The 23,969-nt window shown below is 42.3% G+C and overlaps 2 protein-coding genes across 3 annotated transcripts; both read left to right on the top strand.

Moving 5' to 3' along the window:
• Positions 1-1,979: 1,979 nt before the first annotated feature.
• Positions 1,980-9,676, top strand: mettl1 (methyltransferase 1, tRNA methylguanosine). 2 transcript variants are annotated; one of them, XM_083668375.1, is made up of 6 exons: positions 1,980-2,181; positions 2,679-2,806; positions 3,225-3,409; positions 7,096-7,209; positions 8,392-8,493; positions 8,688-9,676. In XM_083668375.1, exons 1-6 carry the CDS (start codon positions 2,102-2,104, stop codon positions 8,802-8,804), a joined length of 726 nt encoding a protein of 241 aa, XP_083524501.1. In that variant the 5' UTR covers positions 1,980-2,101; the 3' UTR covers positions 8,805-9,676. The 2 variants fall into 2 exon arrangements, with proteins under 2 accessions (XP_083524501.1, XP_083524502.1); XM_083668376.1 differs by having other exon boundaries at positions 2,090-2,181; positions 2,693-2,806.
• Positions 9,677-19,080: 9,404 nt separating this feature from the next.
• Positions 19,081-23,969, top strand: cyp27b1 (cytochrome P450, family 27, subfamily B, polypeptide 1; the record flags this gene model as incomplete). The annotated part of the gene is made up of 9 exons (XM_083668894.1): positions 19,081-19,287; positions 19,952-20,142; positions 20,983-21,179; positions 21,461-21,661; positions 22,042-22,205; positions 22,492-22,658; positions 22,876-22,957; positions 23,305-23,502; positions 23,856-23,969. 9 exons carry the CDS (start codon positions 19,081-19,083, stop codon positions 23,967-23,969), a joined length of 1,521 nt encoding a protein of 506 aa, XP_083525020.1.

Genomic DNA, 23,969 nt, shown 5'->3' with positions numbered 1-23,969 from the left:
TCCTGCTTCTGAAACCCCCTCCCCCACATGAGACACGAGGGGAGGGAGAGCAACACAGTTAAAGTGCTGAAGTTACAGACACAGACTGTAGGACAAACCAATTAATAAAAAAAAGAAACAGCTTGGATTTTAAAAGCTGGAGGGCTTTCTTTTGCCAGCTGAATTACACAAAGCATTGTCATTATTCCTGTTGTTTTCTAAAAAAAAAAAAAAAAAAAATGCAAGTATTGTTACTGATTTTGATTTTATAATAGATAACATGATAAGGAGAAAAATGGAAAATTGAAATTTTTCTTACATCCACCCCAACCCATGCCACCAATAATGAACCTTCTCTGCTTCCCCTCCCCAACTCATTCCACCTCTGTATCCCCATCCCTTTTCTCTCATGAGGTGTCTTTGACAGACAGACAGACAGACAGACAGACAGACAGACAGACAGACAGAGTCATCTTCTGTCACCACACCTTGAATGTCCCTGCACTAAGCAGTTTGGGAAAACCTGTTAAGAATAAAAGCAAACAAGTGCAATAAAACAATTTAAAGAGATATATGACTGACACAACTGAACACTGGTAAGTGAAATTCCAAAAGTACAATTGATCTTCTGCAATAAAGAAACCTGTACATCATGGTAAACCCTATGTGATGTTATAGCTTTATTTTGGAACTCCATTACCCCTCTTTGACATTGTTATTTTGCAATATGAACAATATAGGCTATATGATGTTTTCATGCACAGTGTCACTAACTGGGTCCTGGGAATTGGTGCCCTGCTTCAATGAGACATGTTATTGGTGAACGTTAGGAGAGTTAGATTAATTTCGAATCATTACCTGGAGTGGCTGGGTGTGACATGGGATCGATCCAAGCTGTTCCAATAGGCCCAAGGGTGAGTAACAAAACAATTGCAGTAGCCTGTGTTATGGCCTCTCCCTCTGTGTTGGTGACAGCAACTTCATGAACACTCTACTAAGCGGGCTCTGTACTACAGGGAGATGTATCATCATATTGGGCTATATGGAATGCAAAATAATGCCATGGGTAGATCATTTGGTGTTAACACATAACAATAACCGACAGATGGCGACAGGACCTGGTCAGCGATTATCAACAAGGCAGTTCCTGGGGAAAATATCAAGGATATGCATTGTAACATATCAATTCATGGATCAAATGAAACAGATTAATCAATGTAGTAGTCTCCCATTTAACTGGGAAACTCTTGCATTTATGGACCCACTTTCACATCTCGCTAAATTATCAGCCCAAGTATAGTCATAGATTGAAAACCCTTCTCTTCAAGCTACATCTTAACAGTCCCTCCTAAAGACCGCTTCACCCTCACTACCCCCCCTATACTAACCCTAACCCCGAGACCTCTTCTCCCCTGTTATCCCCCTGTACAAGTTCTCTCCTGCTAATAAAATATGAAAAAAATAATAATAATAAAAATAATAATATGAAAATATGAAAAATAACAGCCTACTGGCATTGCGACTGCCAATGGCCCCTGGTGTGAGCATTGCTTATTTTGTCTTATGATGACTGTTGGATAGATGATTCACTTACTTAAACAAATGTATTTGTTGTACGTCGCTTTGGATAAAGGCGCCTGCTAAATGCCATAAATGTAAATGTAAATGTAGTCAAAAACCCTTATTTGGTACAGTAGGGGAGATTATGGGACAACCACCGTTTTTTATACAGAAGGTGTAGTTTTATATCCAGCCTCTTTGCGACTATAATACTATATTACTAAACCATTAAAACGTTCGGTAACGTTCCAGGTCTTGTATATTGCATTTCCACTGCGCGGCGCAACAGATTCATGCACCCTCTTTGACTCCATGGACACACGAGCCCGGCAACAACCTATCTAGGCGTCATGAAACGCCCTGAAAATAGACCGCACAACCAATCAAAACTCACTATTTAGCATCACGTAGCTCAACGTAAAAAGAGTGCGACTAGTGAAGTAGCGTGGGTAGCTAGTTACTGCACGGAAGTTGTTGATAGCAGCATTTCATGTTCAACTTACTGTTTTATCGATTTAACTAATTTTACAATACACAGTTAGTGCTGCTCGTCTGATGCAAGATGAGTGTGTCGATGCCGCAGAAGCGTTATTACAGGCAGCGAGCGCACTCCAACCCCATGGCAGACCACACGTTTGAATAGTGAGTCTCCTCACTGAGTCAGTCCTCGCTTACTCTGTAGATAGACTAAGTTAACTAGATGCAGCTGTCAGTGATGTTTTAAGTAAATTCAAAAAAAGAAATATATTACTTTATTATATTATGATTAATATGACTTCTAAATACCTTTGAGAGAACAAGTGGTGTACCTTATCATAACCAAAAAGCAATAAGGACTTTCTGTAGGCTTATTGTTAGTTTTTTTTGTGACAGATTTAGTAAACAAATGTTGTTTAGCTTGAAATCACGTTTTGAAAATGTAATGCTGCTCATATGCAATGTAATTCCTTGAGCAACAGATAGCTCATAGAAATGCAGTGCTATTTGCATGTTAAAATGCATTTTCTCCATTGTTTGCATTTTGTAGGTAAACCTGCATGCAGAAATCACTGAGCTGTTTTAATTACAAAAGTAAGATAGCTGGATTTTGGGGGTCTGTTACACACTTTATTTATTCTTTCCCTATGACACTTATTCAGTCCTGTTTGTCCAGAGGATATGGATTGGTCTCAGCTGTACCCTGAATTCTTCAGCACAGATCAGTTGGTTACACGCTCTGCTCAGGTGGAGTTTGCCGACATTGGATGTGGATACGGGGGTCTTCTAGGTATGGCTTGGGGTTTCATATTTGTATCCCTATCCCCTCTGTATTTTGTTTTTCAATTAATTTAACCATACATACAAGTCCTATAGAGGTCCGAGGACACCTTCCAAGGGGGCCTGGCCAAGATAGCAGCTCCAATATAAACCATCAGATACCCCGCAGTCAAGAGACAAGACATAAAATAGGCTACACTACAGCAAATCTAATCTCATTCTCATGATGATTAACAGTGCTAGCAATGTATTGTTGCTCGGACTAATAAGTAGATATGTTGTTGACGAAAGTTCATAGGGAGAAATTAAAGTGGATTTCATGGAACCAATCTTTGTAGCTGTATTGTACTTACCACAAGCATTGGAATTGGAATCATAACAAGTTTTGTTCCCAGGTCAGATTGATAATCTCTCTCTTTCTCTCCTAGTGGAGTTATCTCCACTTTTCCCGAACCAGTTGATCCTGGGCCTGGAGATCCGTGTGAAAGTGTCAGATTACGTGCAGGACCGTATCCGTTCCCTGCGTGCGGCTGAACAGGGCAGCTACCAGAACATTGCCTGCCTACGTAGCAATGCCATGAAGTACCTGCCTAACTTCTTCACGAAGGGACAGGTGGGTAGAGACAGTCTGGGGTTGCCATCCTGTTACCCTTCTTTTAAACACACACAGATCTCAAGTTAGGATTCGGCCCAAGGTGAATTTTGGGAAATACTGGTGAGCATATAGCCAATCCACAAATTAAATAAAATACACTCTGATAGCATGAAGTAGTGTACTGCCCTCTAGTGGGAGCAGTAAGGATTGCTAGGGTCCAGGGAGCCATATCCTGAAGTGACATGAAGGGATTGTTCAGGTCTCAGATGTTTTCCCCTTACTTGGAGCTAATATACCACTCGGTTGTAGGCTCATCTGGTGCATGAATGTAAAAAAAAAATGAGTTCCAAATCGACGGCAAAACAGAAAGTATTCTAAAAATAATATATGTTTACACTTGTAATAGTGGAAATAACCAATTGTTTTTATATTGACATGCATGTTAAGCCCACAAAGATATGAGGCTATAGATTTATTGTGGAGAAAGTAGTCATACACATAGCGTACAGGTGGTCCCATTCATGTACACTGGCTAAATGCTAGCTTCCCATTCATGTACACTGGTATGGCTAAATGCTAGCCTGCTGAGCCAGCCAAAGAAAGCTCAGGAATGGAAATATGACCGTAAAAAGTGTCTGGATGAGCCTATAACACTCCAAATAAGTGGAAAATGAGGTCTAACATTGAAAAACCTGAACTATTCCTTTAAGATAATCTTGGTGTTACAAAGGTTTTTTTGGTTGTTTTTTTTGCAAAATATATTCTTGTTGGGTAAGCAAGAGATAAGTCTCTCCATAAAACCGTGACAAACAGTAGCTAATGACTTCCAACCCTTATGTCACATCTTAAAGACTTAGCCTTGATTAACTCCTGTTCTCTGAAATGATTTATCCCATCAAATTCTATATGGTGCTGGTGACCCACAAGCCAAGGCACCACTGCAGGCACTGCCCCCAGTCAAAGCAGTCATTAGAGGTTCATCACCGTCGAGTTGTCAACAACTTTCTAGCAGAAGTCATAGAAATTACGCAATTGAGAGTGCACATGTGACAATCCACATGTGGAACTTCCACCACGTCCTAATATACTCACGTGTGTCAACGTGCTGTGAGCTACAGAGGCTGTCCCGATATGATCCGTCAGATGACACAGCAAGACAAAACCACAGTGGATGGAACTACGCGGTGCACGCCTTTGAAATGGTGACAGACCGTCCGTTAATGCGCTTGACAGCCTAGACGCACGCTGAGCCTTTTGACAGACCCGGCTGATCGGGACACAAACTGATTATAGTGGGAGAGATCTGTTTTTGACGTTGACACACTGCGGGCAATTAGGATGTTAGATGATTGATTGACCTGTAGCAAGGCGTGATGATTGCTTTATTAATTAACACAGGGCTTGATAGGCACAGTATTGACATCTTTGCTGGAGGACATAACTTCCTTTTTAAAAAATGTCAGGGATTTCTCCTAGCCCAACTATGGACCAATGTTCTGGTTGGTAAACAAGAAATGTAGTGTTTTGTTTTTGTTTGTTTGTTTTTTGTGAATATTCTGTTAATACAGAATAAATACCCTTTCTGAATACAACACCCTCATATAAATACTTCAATCAGAATAGAGTGACAGTTTTGAATGAAATTTATTTCCAAAAGGAATTGCTGGTTTATACCATTGATAAACAGTTCGATAGGAAAATATAAGCATGTTTCTAATGTGCATGCATCGTTACTGGATGCAGCTTCCAAGGGCTTCCAAAACAATTGACACACGCATCATCAACGGTATAGCCGATTGCACGGTCACATCCTCAGGGGCCATAACACCTTCCATAAGAGTGCGCAATTTTGTGACAGACGAGCGTGTCATTTGAAAGTTCTGCTTCCATTCAGCACAATTCTTTCCCGCCTGAATTTTCATCCACTGTTGTCTTGTGATGCGAGGAGGTAGGGTGAATGCTAAGTGGGATGTTTGGGACTCGCCCCATTGAAGTTGACATTTAAAACGGTAAGGTTAGGGTTAGGTAGGGGTTAAGGTTAGGGTTTAGAATAGGGTTGTCCTAAGGATCCCATTTAACATCTTCCGAGGAGGTTGGGGCAGACTGAGTGGTCTGTACAGGGATGTGACTTAAGAGTGGGATGATTTTGTTGTTTTTGCAAAAAATTAGACCATGTTGGTCGTGTTTGTGCCGCAACACAAAAAAAAAAAGGCCACTGTGCCAGGCCATTACTTTATTCACATTTTATGTTTGGACATGTAAACTCCAAAAGGTCACATGAATTATTTGTGATTCAAGTTATTTTCTAAATGTTCGTTCGGAATGAATTAATTCTGAATGGCCAGATATCGTGCATGTGAACCCTGTCACTGGGTCGCTAATTACCTCCAAACATCAGGCCACAACCTGGTGGCTTTATCCTCAGGCTTTAATTTCTGTCTTAATTCATCCTATCAAATTGTGGATAAGTCCAGTATTTCAACAATGGCGCAAGTGACCCACTTGTCCGGCATCACATCAGCCGAGTATAGAACCATATGCTAATCAGTATTTAACGGCATGCTGCTGCAGAGTTTATCCATTTGATTAAGCCGTGTTATTCAGTGACTTCATAAAACAAGCACCAGCTTACACAGTGGGTAAAGTGGGTCCCACTAGTACCAGGGTCGAGTAATCTAAATCAAATTTCCATTTACCTTAAATGACTTCTGTGGTAAAGCTCCCAGACTTGGTTTGAGCAAAACATGCAAATACAGTCTACACATATTAGCACTCTACTGTATTACTCTCCAAGTAGGGGTCAGGCTGTTGGGACCCGAGGCTGACAACCAAAAAGAATAGGAGAAGCATGTAGGTTTTTCAACTGAGGGAAATAGCCATTGCTTGTCAGGGAGAAAGAGTCCTGCATAATGTTTACCACTGGTTGGTTTTGTCAACTTGACTTGCTTGCGAGTGTTAATAAAGTTCCTGAGAGCCACAAAAAGACAGACATTCCCTTGGTGTGGACAGCCCATTCTGTGATAAGTGCTTTGGATGAACACAGAAACACTCTTACATACACACACACAAGTGAGGGCTATTTGTTTACCCACACATATGATGTAAGTGTAGAGACAGCTCTCTACCCCCCAAAATGTATTCTGTTTTTTTTTTTCTTACTTTGAGAGAGCACTGATTAAAATGTGAAGTTTTTTCCAGCTCATGAAGAGTGGGGCCCATTACCAACCCCCTGGGGCTGTGGCAGTCCCCGGTGATTAACCCCCCCTGTCTTTCTGTTTTTACATGAGATTATTTTAACTAATAAAAAGTGACAGGAATGTTTTTTAGCAGCCAGACTAATATTAATGGAACCTGCTGTTGTAGTTGTGTACTCCTTGTCAAAGGTAGAGACAAGGGGGTCTTTAAAATCAGTTCGAGGGAAATTCCAGTTTTGCAATCCTGACTGCCTAACATCTGACAAAATATTATATAAGGACTACATACGAATGCTGACTCTTCAAATAACTGCATTGGTATACAAGTTTGATACAAGAGAATCGAAACCTGCATAGCCCTTGCTTTCTTAGATAGTGATATGAGGACAAGGGGAAGTAAGGCAGCAGGACGTTCATAGATCTGTGTTTCTTAACTAAGGTCAGATGAAGTTGAGACGCTTAACGTCTTATCTACATTGTGACCCATTTATTTGTTTTTCTCTCTCTCAGCTCAGTAAGATGTTCTTCCTCTTCCCTGACCCTCACTTCAAGAAGACCAAGCACAAGTGGAGGATCATCAGTCCCACTCTGTTGGCAGAGTACGCCTACACACTGAGATTAGGGGTAAGAACAGGACAGAACACATTTGATGGCGGGTCTGATCGGACCAAAAGCAAGCAGTGTAGTTTTGCTTGTGGCTGTGGGAAAGGTCTGCACTTGTCCCCATCCAAGAACAAGACATGCACGTGATAGACCAAATTTGTGTATGATACCAGTGCAGCTCCATAGTCTATATGGCCTGGACCTAACTTACTTCACCCCCTCCTTGTCCTTATGTCTGTCTTTGCCCTCATCTCCCTCCCCCTTTCTTACCTGTCAGATTTAACTTCTTATGATTTAAGTGGGCTTCCTGGCATTGGTGCCGTGTGGCAAGGAGGAGAAGCTGAGGGTGTAGAGAACAATGGGAGGTGTGTGTGTCTGTGTGTGCGTGCATGTGTGTGCGCGTGTGTGCGCATGCGTGTGTGCATGTGTGTGCGTGCATTTTTTTGGTCTGTGTGTGGACACAACCTGCACACTCAGCACTGACACGGGGCCAATGCCAGATACTGATCTCTGCTGGGGGGTGGAGAGCTGTCTAGTGAATTTTGCTCTGTGGCAGTTAAAACTCCAACGTGGACCCACCCAGAACACCCACACACACACCCCTGTCTCTCTCTCACACACACACACACACACACACACACACACACACACACACACACACACGCGCCTCCAGGACTTCCCACCTCCTGGATTCACTGAAAACGCTACATCACTGAACTAACATGCACCATTGTGCAAATCTGTGGCATTACTGAGTTTTCCAGGAAGCCTGTGTTCTAATAATGCTATCTTTTCAGGCTCCAATGTAAACTACAATGACACAGGTGACAAACCTCAGTGTTTTCTTTGGGTTATTTCTGTCTTTCTGAGGTGAACAAACCTTTGCACCTAGAAGTATTTTACGCCAATTTACCAAGGCTGGTACGTGTACAATTTTTTAAAACATTAACGGAAAAGCTGAGTCAGTAGGATTTGTCCTCTTGTCTGACTGGAACTAGATCAATACTGAAGTTAAGTAACCCCAGTGTGTAGGATGCGTGAGCTTCACATGCATAGGAACTATTGTGGCTATGTTTGACGTATGTAACGTGTGATCTGGTCATGAATACAGCGGCCCAATAGTTTTGTCAGGTTCCCAAGGCCTCAATGTAAGACGTTTGAGGACATCACGTTGAACACTTGTGTTTTCTGGGCTCTCCCCAGGGTTTGGTGTACACCAACACAGATGTGGAGGAGGTGCACCTTTGGATGGTGAAGCACTTCACTGAGCATCCGCTCTTCTCACGGGTCCCAGAGGAAGAACTGGTATGCTGACTGGGATTTTACGTGATTTGTCGATGCTATTCATATCAATTCCATTTAACTTGGACGCGATACCTACTGTTTGTCACAGAACCATATCAGAACATGTGGGATCCAAAGAAGAACATAATATTGTTTCTCCGTTTATTTGTAAACAACCCCCCCAAAAAATAACACCTTTAACTTTTTCTTGGCAGGTCGATGATGTCATCATCAGTCGCCTGGGCACCTGCACAGAGGAGGGGAAGAAGGTACAGAGGAATGGAGGGAAGAACTACTTGGCTGTTTTCCGGAGGGTGGAAAATCAAAACTAATACCCAGTGTTCTAGACAAAGCAGTTGGGAGTGACACAAACTTTACCTTTCTCTTTGCTGGTAGGGGCATCAGCGCTCCCTATGCAAGGACAGCAAAGTGGATGACCAAAATGACTACCTCCATGAGTGAAGCCAAATGTTGGTTTCTTCTGATTAGTAGACAGGAAAATGTTAATGTGGGTCAAGGACGCAAATGGTCACACCACCATTAAATGTTATGTACATGTGTGCCTGAGGAGGGATTTTGTGCGTTTCACTCGGTTTTTAGTTTTTAAGAAGCAAGAAAATCTGTCACGCAAATCTAGTACTTTGACTGTTCACAAAGGCGTGCTGGGATTAATTTGCATTGAGGTTTTTATTGATTCATAGTACATTAATGACAACATGACCTAAATAAATATTCTATTCCCCCTCATGCCACTTTTTTCCCTTTTAATTGTGGTATGAAATCACTTGTTCCTACCCTCTGCCAAACCTTAACTGCTATTTTTGGTCTAGCATTGAGCCTTCAAGGGTTTCTCTGTTCCAACTTGACGCTCTGAAATAGGGAAAGTGTTGGTTTTGGCTCGGAGCCGCTGATGTTAGAGACCTCAACCTTAAAAATAGACTGGAGAGCAGGAACAAGAGAGAGATGGAAAGATAGTGGCCACACAGAGATAAAAGAGGAAATAAAAAGGTTAACATATTTATTATTTGTCCTGTTACTCCATCTACAGTAAATGGAAGTCTGTCATGTTGGTGCTGCCTTAACGCCTTGCCAGCCTTGGCCTTGATGCACATTACAATCAATTGCACAGCCAATGGAGGCCAAATGTTTATTTGTTTTTTTCACAGTGATGGATAACAGTGTATTGTATTCTGTAAATGTGTTCACGCACTGAGACCTACAGAGATCATGACAAACTCGCCCGGCTCTGTACAGAGAAGGGATAAGATTGCTGGGAAATGTAGGTGAAAAAACTTGATTTCAGATGTTTGCCAGTCTGCTCAATGTATTATCTTGTATTATTCCTGAATCATGATCAAATGTGTTCAGTCAGCATATTGTGGGCTATAAGGTTTGATGTGTGTCTCATTTATGGTTTGACGTGTGTCTCTTCAATGAGCCTAAAACAAGATGTTGCAGGCCTGAAATCGACCAGCTCTAGCACTGCAGAGGGTGGTGGTTAGGTACAGGTCAGTACATGCCTCAATAATGGAACCACACAGTCAGAAAACAAGGGATGGATACAGTTTACCTCAGCATCTCACTCTCTTACACAGACAATTACAGGGTTGGATCCCCCAAAAGTCACAAGGATCCTTCTCAAACTGAGACAATCGATTCATTGTACTTGTCATTTGCACGTATTGAATCAACGTGTCCTTAAAAAAGACTGAATGTGACCTCACTGGGGCTGTGTTCAGAAGGGCACAACAATGTGGAATGCTCGCAAATACAGTGCCCTGTGTAAATAATGGGCATTTTCTTCTTATTTTGGCTGTATACTCCAAAAGTTTGGATTTCAAATCAAACCATTACTATAAGGTTGAAGTGGTGATTCTCAGCTTTTATTTGATGGGATTGGTGTACATATTGGTTTCACCATCCAGAGAATACATCAGTTTTAAATAGTCCCCCTCTTTCAGGGCATTTATGAAATGTCCAAATTACAGATTTATGAAATGTCCAAATTAAGCACTTATGTTTAGTATTTGGTCGATAATCCTTAGCATGCAATAACTGCCCGAAGCATGCGACCCATTGACCCCACCAGACGCTGTGTATCTTCTGATGCTCTGCCAGGCCTGTACTGCAGCCATCTTCAGTTGTTTGTTTTTAGGCTTTTTGCCTAAAATTTTATCATTAGGAAATTAAATGCATGTCCAATTGGATTGAAGTCTGAAGACTGACTTGGCCAGTCAAGTGGCCCTGAAAAACTCCTTAATTGTTATGGCAGTATGTTTTGGGTCATTGTCTTACTGTATGATGAAGCGCCATCCAATGAATTTGGAGGCAGCTGTGAGCCAGTTCTAGTGGCAGCTATACATGCCCAAACCTAATACTCCCTGCACCATGTTGTGGTGTAATTTCTGAATGGTGAAACCAATATGTACACAAATACCATCAAACAAAAGCTGAGAATCTCTACTTTAACCTCATAGTCATTGTTTGATTTCAAATCCAAACTTTTGGAGTGTAGAGCCAAAAGAAGAGAAAATGCTTCACTGTCCCATTTGTTACGCAGGGCACTGTATTGTGTAGAGCCGACATACAACATTTGCACTCCTATACCATTACTATGCTACTTCCCAATATTGCTGTTGTGTTCTGTTACTATACACTTTGCCACCTTATGTTATTGTTTTATTATTATTATTATTATTATATTATATTATATTGCATTGTTGATTGTTGTTTGCTGCATTGTTGAGGAGCCAGCTTGCCCCAAGCATTTCATTGCACCGTCTACGACTGTATTCTATGTATATGATAAATAAGCATTTATTTTATTTTATTTTATTTACCTCTAATATGTACAGTAAGGAATCATGTCGCTCTAATCAAGGCATTTCTGTCTGCAAAGTTCAATATGTTGCACCCTTCTGAACACGACCTGTCCTGGTCTTCCCTATGGGCACATTCTAACTTGGGATACGTGTTGAGTGACAAACACTCATGCGTATGTCTTAGTGACGTGCATGGTTCGGCTTTATGTGTTTGAAGATTCAGCTGTATGTAACCAATACATTAGCTGTACCAGTGGAGGGTTCAGCCGTGGCACAGACAGACCTCTGCCTTCAGTCATGTATGGCCTTTACATACCAACCCCCAAACATTGGTTTTAGCAGGCGGGGTGCAACACACCTGTTCTAACAGCTCATCAACCACTTTTCCACTTCGCTTACTGGGTGATACCATATTTATTTTTATTTTTTATTTTTTATTTTGTTTAAGTTTTTAGCAGCAGGTAGGAGCCTCAGTCTGAGACACACAAACACATTCACTCACTCAGTCCCGAATTCTGTTCGTTTCTGCCTTGATTTCAAATAGGGAGGGAAGAGGAACCAGACTGTTCAAATACGTCCTATATGTTCAAAGAACATAAGGAGGGAAGAGAAACCATGTTCAAAGAACAGCCCCTGCAGACTGCACTTGGCCAGCATAGTCCTCAGTCGAGCTTTGGCCCGGTTTGCACTGTGATGCAGATATGGATCAGTGCCAGGCATGTGTGTGGCTCCCAGGAGCTATTCAGAGCCAATCACTCCTGAAATCACACAGCCATTCCAAAAACCCAATCTGTGTTTCTTTGAATGAGCAGTCAGCCAGCAGACAATATGCTTTATTTCCCCCTCCCTGTCAGTTCTAGGTATATGCAATTATTCACCATGCACATGTGGGTTAACCTCTAGCTGGGGACTCTCCACGACACAGCTAGTGGCACACACACACACACACACACACACACACACACACACACACACACACACAGCCAACAGTATTTTCTCTAACATTGAGATATGCTCAGCCGCACCAGGTTTTTTCTTCTTTTCTTTTTTTTTTTTTACAAAAGCTCACCAATACTGATTGACTGATACCCTTTGACCTGTCGATGTCGATATTGAAGATTGATATTGATTCTGTATCCTTGCCTAGTGAATACCTTGTTTTCTTGTGGTTTTAATAAAACTCCATAATGCAAACTCGCTGTTGCTTGAGAGTGCTTCTCTTCAAGTTACCTAAAGAAATGTATTCGGTAGCACTTCATTTTACTCTACTGTTTCCATCAGAATGGTGGTTACCAAATGGTGACCAGTAGTGCTTGTTAAAATGAGTCCCAAACAAACAATAATCAAATAATGCATACATTTTTACAACGCAATTACAGTTGTACAATGACATTTTCAAGTTATACTTTACTCTGGTACTGTAAATTAAAGTGCAGCCATGTACATTTGCAACCATCGTCTTTCAATTATCTAAAATGTAATTATTAAAAAATATCATATGTCCCTAAGCATAACCTTTTTAAAGTTGCATGCTTTATACTTGTTATACAGTATATAAGCATATCCACTGGAGACCTTTTGAGGCGTCCCAGGACTTGGCAAGTTGATTGGGGTGTTATTCTTGTAAGTATTGTTGTGGTATTTACCAGTGATCTTGAGCAGAGGACACCTTCCACCTAAATGAGAGTAAACTAATTCCATGGTGCTGGGTGGGTACGTCATGGTACGGGCATTGCATGGCATTAGGGCATAGTACCTTAACTCTACCAGATGGTTTGTACCATTAAGCAGAGTGTTTACACTGACCAGTAAAGGCAGGACCTTTGTGCAAAAATACGCTACGCCAAACCATTACTCACCGAAAAAGAAAATGTACTTTTGTACTAGTTTTGTCTTTTTTGTTGAGTCTGTAGAGAGTTGCTTGTAACAGAGGTATTTGTTGTGTCTGGGACAGCAGTATGTGCATGGGGTCAAAGGTTAGCTCCCCTCCCTGCTTGTTTACAGAGGCTGCTGTCCACTATTGTATAGTCAGTGTGTCATCACAACACGCCACTTATACCTCTTCCCTCTCTGTAAACTAACCCTAACCCTGTAACCCTAACTGCCAACACACAAGGCAAAAATGTAGACTTAGTCCACCATCGCCCTGCTCTGTGTAAATAACATAAGAAACGTCATCACCATCATGAAGAAGTTGATATGTTAGATGTTTGAAGGTACTATAGCAACTTCTTTCACAAAAGCATTTCTCCTCAGGGTTGCCCCAGCAGCTGAACTCTCCATTTAACATTACGGTCTTGTGTGTCAAATTCGGTTGATAATTCATTGTGAAATGACAGGGGATGCATATAATGGCACATGTGTATTGTAAATCCATGTTTTACCTGAGATGTTTTACCTGATTTCAGCCTGAAAGTCAATAATGTTTGGTAAGGGGTTACAGATGTGGGTGATTGGAGCAAAGTTGATACAGGGAGAGGATGAGCCTGGCAGAGCGTGATCTGCATATCTTTCTCCTCTGAAAACAGCCATCTAAGCTGTTTGTCTATCTGTCTGTCTGTCAGTTTTTTTCTTAGTTTAACCCCTCTCGTTCTCAGTGTGCATGGCACTGGAGTGAGTGATTTCACAAGTGCTTTTCTAACAAAGAGGCATGTTATAAACATGCTCCTTCACATGCCACAGACAGGGAGTCTCAGAATAGACTCCCCTCCCTATAAACACCTCCATCCTAGCGCACTGGCCAAGCAAACACACCTCATTCCTGGCGTATACGTATACACGTACACACACACACACACACACACACACACACACACACACACACACACACACACACACACACACACACACACACACACACACACACACACACACACACACACACACACACACTGATACTGCCCAGACAGGCAGACTGCAGCAATGAACTTTCACACACTAGGCTGGGAGCTATAGCTCACTCCTGGGCACAGGGCCAACACAGTACAGGGAAAGATATCTCAGGCTCGGCTCTCCACACTAGCGCGCACCACACTGCAGCACAAAGAGCCCTTTTCTTCCTTTTATTTTTTTCAAAATCAATATGAATCCTTTTTTCATACGGCGCCAAATTAAATGAAATGGCTGGTTACAGAGAGAGTTCAAGTGGTGTCAGCGTCTTGTGTGGTCTAAAAAAATAACCGAGTGTGCTTACAATTAGTCAGTATTGTTGAACAAGAGGAGATGACCAAGAAGAGCGGAGCCCACTTACTTTTGTCATGGTTCTAAAATCATTTTAATTTAATGACAGTCAAATAAGATGGGGGAGAGTGGATTCAGGAGAATGAAATATCCTGTCATCCTCCTGCTTGTTGGACCTCATCAATATGCAACCGCACATATACAATTTGAGCACTTTGTCCTGTGTAATTACAGGGGATGATGATTCCAATCAAAATTTCAACAAACATAACATTTTGATTGTATAGTTTCCAATACTCAGATCCAGATGGAAATGTTGTAGAATCATTGTTTGTTATCTTTCACACATAATGATAACTAAGCGTCTTTCATTGAGTGACCATTTGACCATGACGTTGCTCTGATATGTTGCTCGTGTACACACCTCTTTCCAGACAGGTGTTTTAATCTTTTAATCTTTGCCCTGGGGTGAACCTTTATCCAGTTATCTCTCAGCCTATAATTCGTCTCGTGGTTCCCCGAAAGACTGTGTGTTTGCAGGTGGTCAAATCTAATAAATGACGGGTTCAAATTCAATGGGTGCCCTTGGATGCAGGGAACGTCATTGTGGGCAACCGTACAACGCTTTCGCGCAAATGTCCCATTGGAGTTACGCGCGTAGATGTCGAGTTAAGATTCCACCGTTAGAAAAAAGGTTTCCACCTAGAACCAAAGACGGTTAATTAGCGTGTTAATTACATGGCACCAAAAGGGTTCTTCAAAATCGTATCATACTGGGACAGCTGAAGAATCATTTTACCTATCTAAAATGTGTAATTAAAAACTATGTTTTTATTTGAGGGGTAACTGCTGGAATAACCTTAGAAAAATACACTATTGCCACAATAGAGTTATTTGGCCTTCCTCTCAGCATCCCATAACGTCTGAATTAGAGTGCTGCTTATGGAGGTTCATCGACTCTCGGGCCGTTGTCATTATGCAACCTTCATATTATGTCACTCACCACTTTGACCACTGCTATCTTGATCATGCTTTCGTCATCCATCTCCATCGTGTCTGTCCCAGATCCAAACCATCATGGATAATGTGTGATCCCTCGTGTAAGCCAGTGCCATCTACTGCGTCCAGCATACCACACGATGTCCTACAATAAAATGTATTAAAGCTTTCAAAGCTTTCAGTCACAGATAATTAATGGGTATTGGGGGTTCTAGAGAGGAGGCTGTGCCAGTGGGGAGCAGAAGGGGCACAGATTATTATTATTATTGTTTTACTATTAAAGAATGTCTGCTGCTTAACTATTATTCATTAGAAATTACACCTCAGCATCAATAGGCACATGCTGTATTGTCACACATTCTGTATAGTTCTATGACATTCAAACATTGAACATGCTGTAGCCTATACTTCAGCTCAAGTGAATGCGGGCAATCTTTGTAATCTTCGTGTCTTTAGGGTGGAATCCGTACTCGAGATCCGCGCGCCTAACTCCGACGTTTGCGTAAATCTCGGATTCATGTCAATTGGAAATTTGCGCGATGATTCGATTTACGATTTCGAGTTAGGATTCCACCCTTAGTATATTGATATGAGAAATTACTCAGTAGCTACCGATCAAACTGTCTTTAAGGATCATGAAGTCTAACCTAGCTGATTACAGAGCTAGAGAGCTTTGAATAACACTTTATGTAGGTCTACTGTATGTCATGATTGTCATCACACGAATCAGAGCACTTCTGTATGATTAATGTTTTTACGCCATTGTGATGTACAGCAATATTCATTATATCAAGCAGAATTGGGGCACATTGTCCCTTAACCCTCCTATTATGTTAGGGGTCAATTTGACCCGATTCAATGTTTACTGTCTCTAAAAACATGGTTAACATACTTTTTTCAGCCAGATTTTTTATGACTTTTCCTAACTTTATGGGGTAAACATGGTAAACATGAAATGAACCAAAAAATTTTAAAAACATGTCCTGTACACATTTTGTACGCAACGGTCGTGTTGGGGTCATTTTGACCCCTAGCACTATTGTTCTATAAAACCCTGATTTCTATCTCGTTTTTGTTGTGTTGGATGATACTGAGGGCACCTACACGTTCGTCTGTGTGTGTGTGTGTGTCTGTCCTTCCTTGTGTGTGTGTGTGTGTGTCTGTGTGTGTGTCCATCCGTGTGTGTGTGTGTGTCTGTGAGGAGAAAACATAGTTCCCACGAGATCTCTGATCATTCAAGAAGCAATGAGAGAGGGAGGACATATTTCCCGTGAGAACTCTGACAGGACTCATAACAACTATGACAGTTCTCATAACAACTATGATAATTCTCACAGCATGGGGGGTGGGGCAAACATATAACCGCGGGAATAATTCTCGCAGTATGTGGGGTGGGGCAAACATAGTTCCCACAACAACACTGATAATTCTCGCAGTATATGGGATGGGGCAAACATAGTTCCTGCGAGAACTTTGATAATTCATGCAACATGGGGGCGGGGACAACCTTATAATAAGGGCTGCACACACAGCCCTCTAAACCATTCTCTTTGCATTTGTGCCTCAACTAAACATTTTGAAAATGACCACCAGACAGAGGAAAAGATTTGCTGCCACTGAGGTTCTGTCACAGATCTTTCAGGATGGAAGTGATATAGATGAGGATGTGTCTGAGACAGAGGATAATGTTGAGGAGGACTCTGATTATGCGGCATCCTCCTCTGACGAGAATGAAGCCAGTGAGATAGGACATTCTGACCCTCCTGTGGTTTCTCAAACACAAATAAACCCCCTTGTCATATCTCAACCACCAAGAAACATGACATCCAAAAATGGAAAGCTGCTATGGTCTGGATCCCCAGTTACAAGACAGGGTAGACTGACTGCAGCTAATGTCATCAAAATGGTTCCAGGCCCCACCAGATATGCTAGCAGTCATATAAAAGACATACAATCTGCATTTAAACTCTTTAATGAGCACTTAATATCAACATAAAGCCCTGCAAACACCAAAACATAATTAGTTTTTCATTTTAGGTCAATGAATGAGATAGTACAGTGATTTGCATATTTCGCATATATACAATACTTGATGTATAAGGGGAGGTTGGGGGCAGTCATGTATTATTTACTGGGCTATAAAGATGGTCAGTAGAAAGGCCTAAAGTAGCTGAGAAAGAAACTTGGTTAAGACTTTCCGTTAAAATCATTTTCTGCATGTTTACATTGCTCGGGTCAAATTGACCCGAAACATCAAAGTTGTAAGTTTATTTGAACATAATAGGAGGGTTAAGTAAAGCTTTGATAAAAAGCCTGTAAAAAAATTGATGCTGACACATCAATCTTTCCTGATAACCTTTGCTCTCAATCAAATGTTTACGCGCGAATCTATATATCTTTCGATACTACTAGAGTAATCACATCCTATGAAAATTTAAAATGTTTTTGTTCGTCCTATATCCTCCAAAATGTTAACCTCAAACGCCCGTTCATACTATCTAAAGGCCTACAGTCTAAACATTTCAATGTTCAACATTTCTCTGAAAATGAGAAACTGAGAAATCTGAGAAAAAGGCTGTAATGCCTTGAATACACGAAAAAGAAGAGCAAACGCCAGAGCAGATTCCAAGTACAGCCTTCATTACTTCATCGCGCTGGGCGCACACAGGCGTTTTGGAGAGCTTCCAGTTAGAAGGAAATCGAGGATTTTCTCTCCAGTGCTCGCGCCAGAGGCGAGCCCACATCAGGAAAACCCCGAGTCAGCAAAGAATATAGGCTAGCGTATTGCAATACATTCTCAATGCTAGACCTTTTAAAATCAGACAATTGGGAGTTCAAACAAATCCTTAAGGAAGCTTGCTTATCACGATCGCGCACGTTGCTCAAGATTACATAGAGCTGCATGTAAATATTAATATAATTCTAGTCACAGACCCAAAAGCTGGACAACTCATTCTATAAGGTTAGGGTCAATCAATTTGTGAAAGTAGACAAAATTATCTTTCCAATAGGCTATACCAAGGGCCATTCTGGTGACACTCATTATTCTCTGAAAAAGGTTTTGAAAACGACATGACAATTGATTTGGCTAGGCATTCAATTTCTTAACTCATATGCCTTTATGTAAAACATCTGAATAGCTATATCGCAGCATTAGCTCTTGCAGAAGTTCAAGTATAGCCTACAATTATTGTTATAACGGACTCTTCCCTTTCTCCGCAGTAGTAGGCAATGTCACTCTACAGAAAAATGCATTGCACCAGAGATGTTTCCATATTACTGATTACCACATATTACTGAGAAAAATACAGAAAAAAATATTATTTACCCTCCACGTGTGCGCAGTTTTGGGTTGGTCTAACTTCAGCCATCTGATTGGACACACCTTCGAAATAGTCCACGCCTATACTATTCCAACCCTTGCCACTGGGCGGGGTCTACGCCAAGATGCCCTTTGATTGGCTCAAAATAAGAAACTTAACATTTATGCTGCGGCGGGTCTGAGCTGAGCCTGAGTCCGACAATATAAATTCAGTGTTTTTGTAAAAGATGTGCACCGACACCCGACAGCCTTGCATTCAACAACCAGTCTACGGCCTTATCCAAGATGCTGCAGCAAGCCCTCAAAGTGTCCGGTCGGAGTGCGTCTCCTCTGATAAAGTGGATGGAAAAGTGGGCTGATAGCGCAACTGGCCTGAAGAAGACCGATGCGCGCCCGGTGAAGACTCTGAAAGAGATGCCGGGACCCTCGGTCGCCAACTTCGCGTGGGACCTCTTCGCCAAACGAGGTCTATCGCGCCTCCACGAGTTACAGGTACAATTGTCACGATGATCCGTTCATTTCTATGATTATTATTTGTAAAGTGTTCTATGCTTAGCATAATCACAGTGATGAATGTTCAATTACCTGCATAGGTAAATCTTTCATTCTGTTGTGTCTTGTAAGCAAATAACTGCTGTTGTTGGTTATGGTTGTTAACCCATGACCATAACCCTTAACCATGTACAAGGCTCTCCTTGCACACTGTATAATTGAACCTGTATAGTGTAATCATAGAGACAATTACTGTACAAAGGCATGGGATTGTCAGATGTGTTGGTTATGTTATGCATACATCAGTTCTGTTACATTAACAGCAGGCTACTGCATTTGGGGTACCTGTTTCCTCGTCAGGGATGATGGAGAACATAAGCAGTGAAGGAGAAAGATTTGGATCACAGTTTAGCAAGGGGGCTGTTCCAGGATGTACTTGAACCATAGTCACAAAACAGAATCTTTGAAAGAACAATAGAACAGTCTGCACACAACAAAATGATTCCACAAAAATAATATACAGTCTCTTCAAAGTGCGTTACAATATAAGCATGATTCAAAAGATGACATTTCCAGACACTGTTTTCTTGCCAAGGTTCACTCTTACATTTCACTTTTGCATTTAAATGGTGCATGGTGAGCTGACCTGTTGTTCCTTTCTCAGCTGGAGGGTGTTCAGCGGTACGGGCCGATGTGGAAGGCCAGTTTTGGGCCCATCCTGACAGTGCATGTAGCAGATCCAGCGCTGATAGAACAGGTGCTGAGGCAGGAGGGCCAGCATCCCATACGGTCTGACCTCTCCTCCTGGAAGGACTACCGGAAACTCCGGGGACACGGCTATGGACTGCTGACATCGTGGGTACCACACTTCTCCTCATCTGGCCTTTATTTTCTATCCTCTATCCTTCACTCTCCACTCTTCTCTTCTTGTCTTGTTTCTCCTTTCCTCTCTTTTCCTTTCCTTTCCTTTCCTCCCCTCCCTTCCCCTCCCTTCCCCTCCCCTTCCCTTTCCACTCCACTCCACTCCACCCCTCCCCTTTCCTCTCTTCTCCTCTCCTCTCCTCTCCAACTTTACAACAAAATTCAGACTGCCAGACACATCTCATATAGAACAATGACATTCTCAATCACTCAAAACCCAGAAACAGATGGTAAAATGACTGTGACTATGATGATTCATCAACATAGAAATCCCCTTATCTGTGATATATTGTGCTTTGCTCACAATAGCATCTGTTTTTCATGGGAGTCCATATTTCATAATATCTCTACAACATCATAACACCCCAATTATCTTCATGACAAATGGGATAGGTGTCTGACTCAATGACTTTTCATGCTGATCTAAGTGGTCTCTACATCACAATGGTGTTCTGACAAGAAATGAAATACCAGAGGTCAAACAAAGACTTTTGACAGAGGAGGAACTAGTCTGCCGACCAGACAGTGAGTCAAAGGAGTGAGAAAATGACAGGTTACACTCTACCTAGAACCGTAAAGGATTCTATTGTACCTTGAACCCTCTGTGAAGATATGGTATCTACCTAGAACCCTCTGCTATTTTCTCATGTATTTCATTTTAATTTTGGTTATAAACCTAACCCTAACCCACTATAAAAAAGAAAAAGTGTGTGATGTATGTTGATGTGTGCACGCTCATTATATCATGCATTCTGTGTTTGTGTCTGTGCTCAGTGAGGGGGAGGAGTGGCAGACAGTACGTAGTCTCCTGGGGAAGCACATGCTGAAGCCGCGGGCAGTGGAGGCTTATGAGGGAACCCTGAACGGTGTGGTCAGTGACCTCATCGCTAAGATCCGCATTCAACAGAACCAAGACCCCCGTGGCCTCATCACTAACATCGGCAGTGAGTTCTACCGCTTCGGCCTAGAGGGTAAGGACTATTTTTCACGTTTTCTGCTGTAAACAAAAACAAAAATATTGTGTGCTGTGTACACCTGAGTGTATACAGTATATTAGACGAGACCCTGGTTGAATTGCCATTAACAATGTCATTTTCAGTTGATTCTAGTGTATATCGACCCCATCCCAAAGTATCCTTAATATGGTTATCTGACAGGTCTCAGATTGATAAATGTGATCTTTATTGAAGAGGGCCAACCAGAAAGGACATCCTCCTCTCACCTTTTCACCCTGCCCTCTGTCTGTCTGCAGGGATTTCCTCAGTGTTGTTTGAGTCCAGGATCGGTTGCCTGGATCCCATTGTTCCCACGGAGACTGAGCGTTTCATCCAATCTATCAACACCATGTTCGTCATGACACTCCTCACCATGGCAATGCCCAGTTGGTTACACCAGCTGTTCCCCAAGCCCTGGGACACCTTCTGTCAGTGCTGGGACTACATGTTCCAATTCGGTGAGCTGCCATCTTGGATAGAGTCATATTTTGTTCTAAATTGTGTAGTTACACATTTCTCTTTGTCCTAAACTTGATGTACAAAGGGCAAAAGGGTAGCAATAGGATAGTAATGGGATACATTTTTACCAAAACATTACATTTTGCCCCCCTGACCTGAATTTCATGCCTCATGATAACCTGAGGGGTAGACAGTTACTTGGCAGTAAGGTCCTTTTCACTGTTGAACAAGACCCTAAGGGTCTTTTAATCTGGTTGTCTGCCATTCATCACCAATAATCCTGTTGTAAGATTTCCGAGAAATCATTTTAATCTCTCCAAACTCTAGTTGGCTAGGGCTCTTTAACTCTCATCTTGACCCCTGACCTCTCTCCTTCCAGCCAAAGGTCACATTGACCAGCGTATGAAGGAGGAAGCAGAGAAGGTAGCACGAGGAGAGGAAGTCGAGGGACGGTACCTTACCTATTACCTGTCTCAGGCTGGGCTGCCCATGAAGGTGGTCTACAGCAATGTCACAGAGCTACTTCTGGCAGGGGTGGACACGGTGAGCACCATCTCTCTCTTCTCTTCGCCATCTCAGTCCTCACCTACTTACCTTCGACCTAGCTCTTTACAGTTAGTTGATCACATAGCTATAGCTATGTAAGTATTGTATATCAGTGAGTAAATCACGCTTCCCTGGGCCCTCCTCCGTTTATCTTAAGTCTGACTACCAACGGTCAGGATAAGCCGCAACTCACTGTACTCTCCTTTCACTGGTTAGGTGACTATGGAGAATGACCTCTCAGTCCCACTGACCCTTAGGCCTCTTGTGCCCTGTGTGTGTTCAGATCTCCAGCACCATGTCCTGGTCCCTGTACGAGCTGTCCCGTCACCCTGAGGTGCAGGCGTCACTGCGGCAGGAGGTGCTGACCGTGCTGGGGGGCCGGAGCATACCCGGGGCTGCAGATGTGGCACGCATGCCCCTCATGAAGGCTGTGGTCAAGGAAGTGCTCAGGTAAAGATAATGATGATGAATTTCATTGACTGGGAATTACGTAGCGATTTTCCAACTGCTCAAAGCGCTTTACATAGTAAAGGAGGGGAGCTCACCTCACCCACTAGCAATGTGTACCGCCCACTTGGGGTGAACAGTCTGCCTTGTGTTTCAATCAAGCACTGCCATAGAGCAATCGATCAATCACACTAACATTGTCATGTTTTGGCTTTTCCAGACTTTATCCTGTTATTCCGGCCAACGCTAGGGTCATTGCAGAAAAAGACATTGAGGTCGGGGGCTACCTCATCCCCAAAAATGTGAGTGTTGACTTCAAGTACTTTTCTCCCACAACAGAGACATTATAAGGCACTTTGTATGGGGCTATATTTATTGCTGGACCTCAGTATTTCCCTTGATGGCTCTATAAATGCAGTACCAATAGGCTGTAAGTTACAGGACCTGTACTCGATTGACATTTTCATTGTATGTCTTTTTTAACTTGTTTTCATCACAGAAATTACTGTTAATGTATTTGTAATTATCCACCACAATTTACAGTACCTGGAATACATAGTTTGCTGCTCTACTGTAATCTAAAGGAAAAAGTAGATTTTAACTGATAAACGTTTAACTGACAGTAGAATCTCATGACTGTCCTATCCAGACCCTGATCACTCTGTGCCACTTTGCGACATCCCGGGATGCGTCAGTATTCCCAAACCCAGACACCTTCCAGCCCCAGCGCTGGCTGAACCGTGACCAGGGACACCACCCCTATGCTTCTGTGCCCTTCGGTGTGGGCAAACGCAGCTGTATCGGTCGCCGCATCGCTGAGCTAGAAGTCTACCTAGCACTTACACGGGTGAGTAGAGTTATTCTCCCCTCCTTGAAGTATTCAATAATCTGAAATAAATGTATGAAGTGGAAGCATTAGCCTGGGGTGGTCCAGCGGTCTAGCACCATGGCCTGCGGACCACATATCCTTACGTTCCTGTCTTTCTCCACTATCTCTATGCAAAAATCTTGAAAATTGTTATTTTTTTAAAAATGAAGTGAAAGCAAGGGGTTCCACTACGTATCCTTGACAGATCCAGTCATGTCAGACTTTGATTTCAAGGAAGGAGGGAAAGGATTCAAACTGGGCCATTAAGTCCCTGTTGAGTCACAATGGTTTACATGTCTCATTACCTGAACACCTTTCCTGGTCTCTCTCAGATTCTGATCCATTTTGACGTGAAGCCCGACCCGGAGGGCGGTGTGGTGAAAGCCATGACCCGGACACTTCTTGTTCCGGAGAGTGAGATCAACCTGCAGTTTATCGAGCGATGA

The sequence above is a fragment of the Argentina silus genome (assembly GCF_951799395.1).
Source record: "Argentina silus genome assembly, chromosome: 4".
Taxonomy (NCBI): Eukaryota; Metazoa; Chordata; class Actinopteri; order Argentiniformes; family Argentinidae; genus Argentina; species Argentina silus.
The sequence above is the reverse complement of the archived record's forward strand: the minus strand, read 5'-3'. Positions and strand labels throughout refer to the sequence as shown.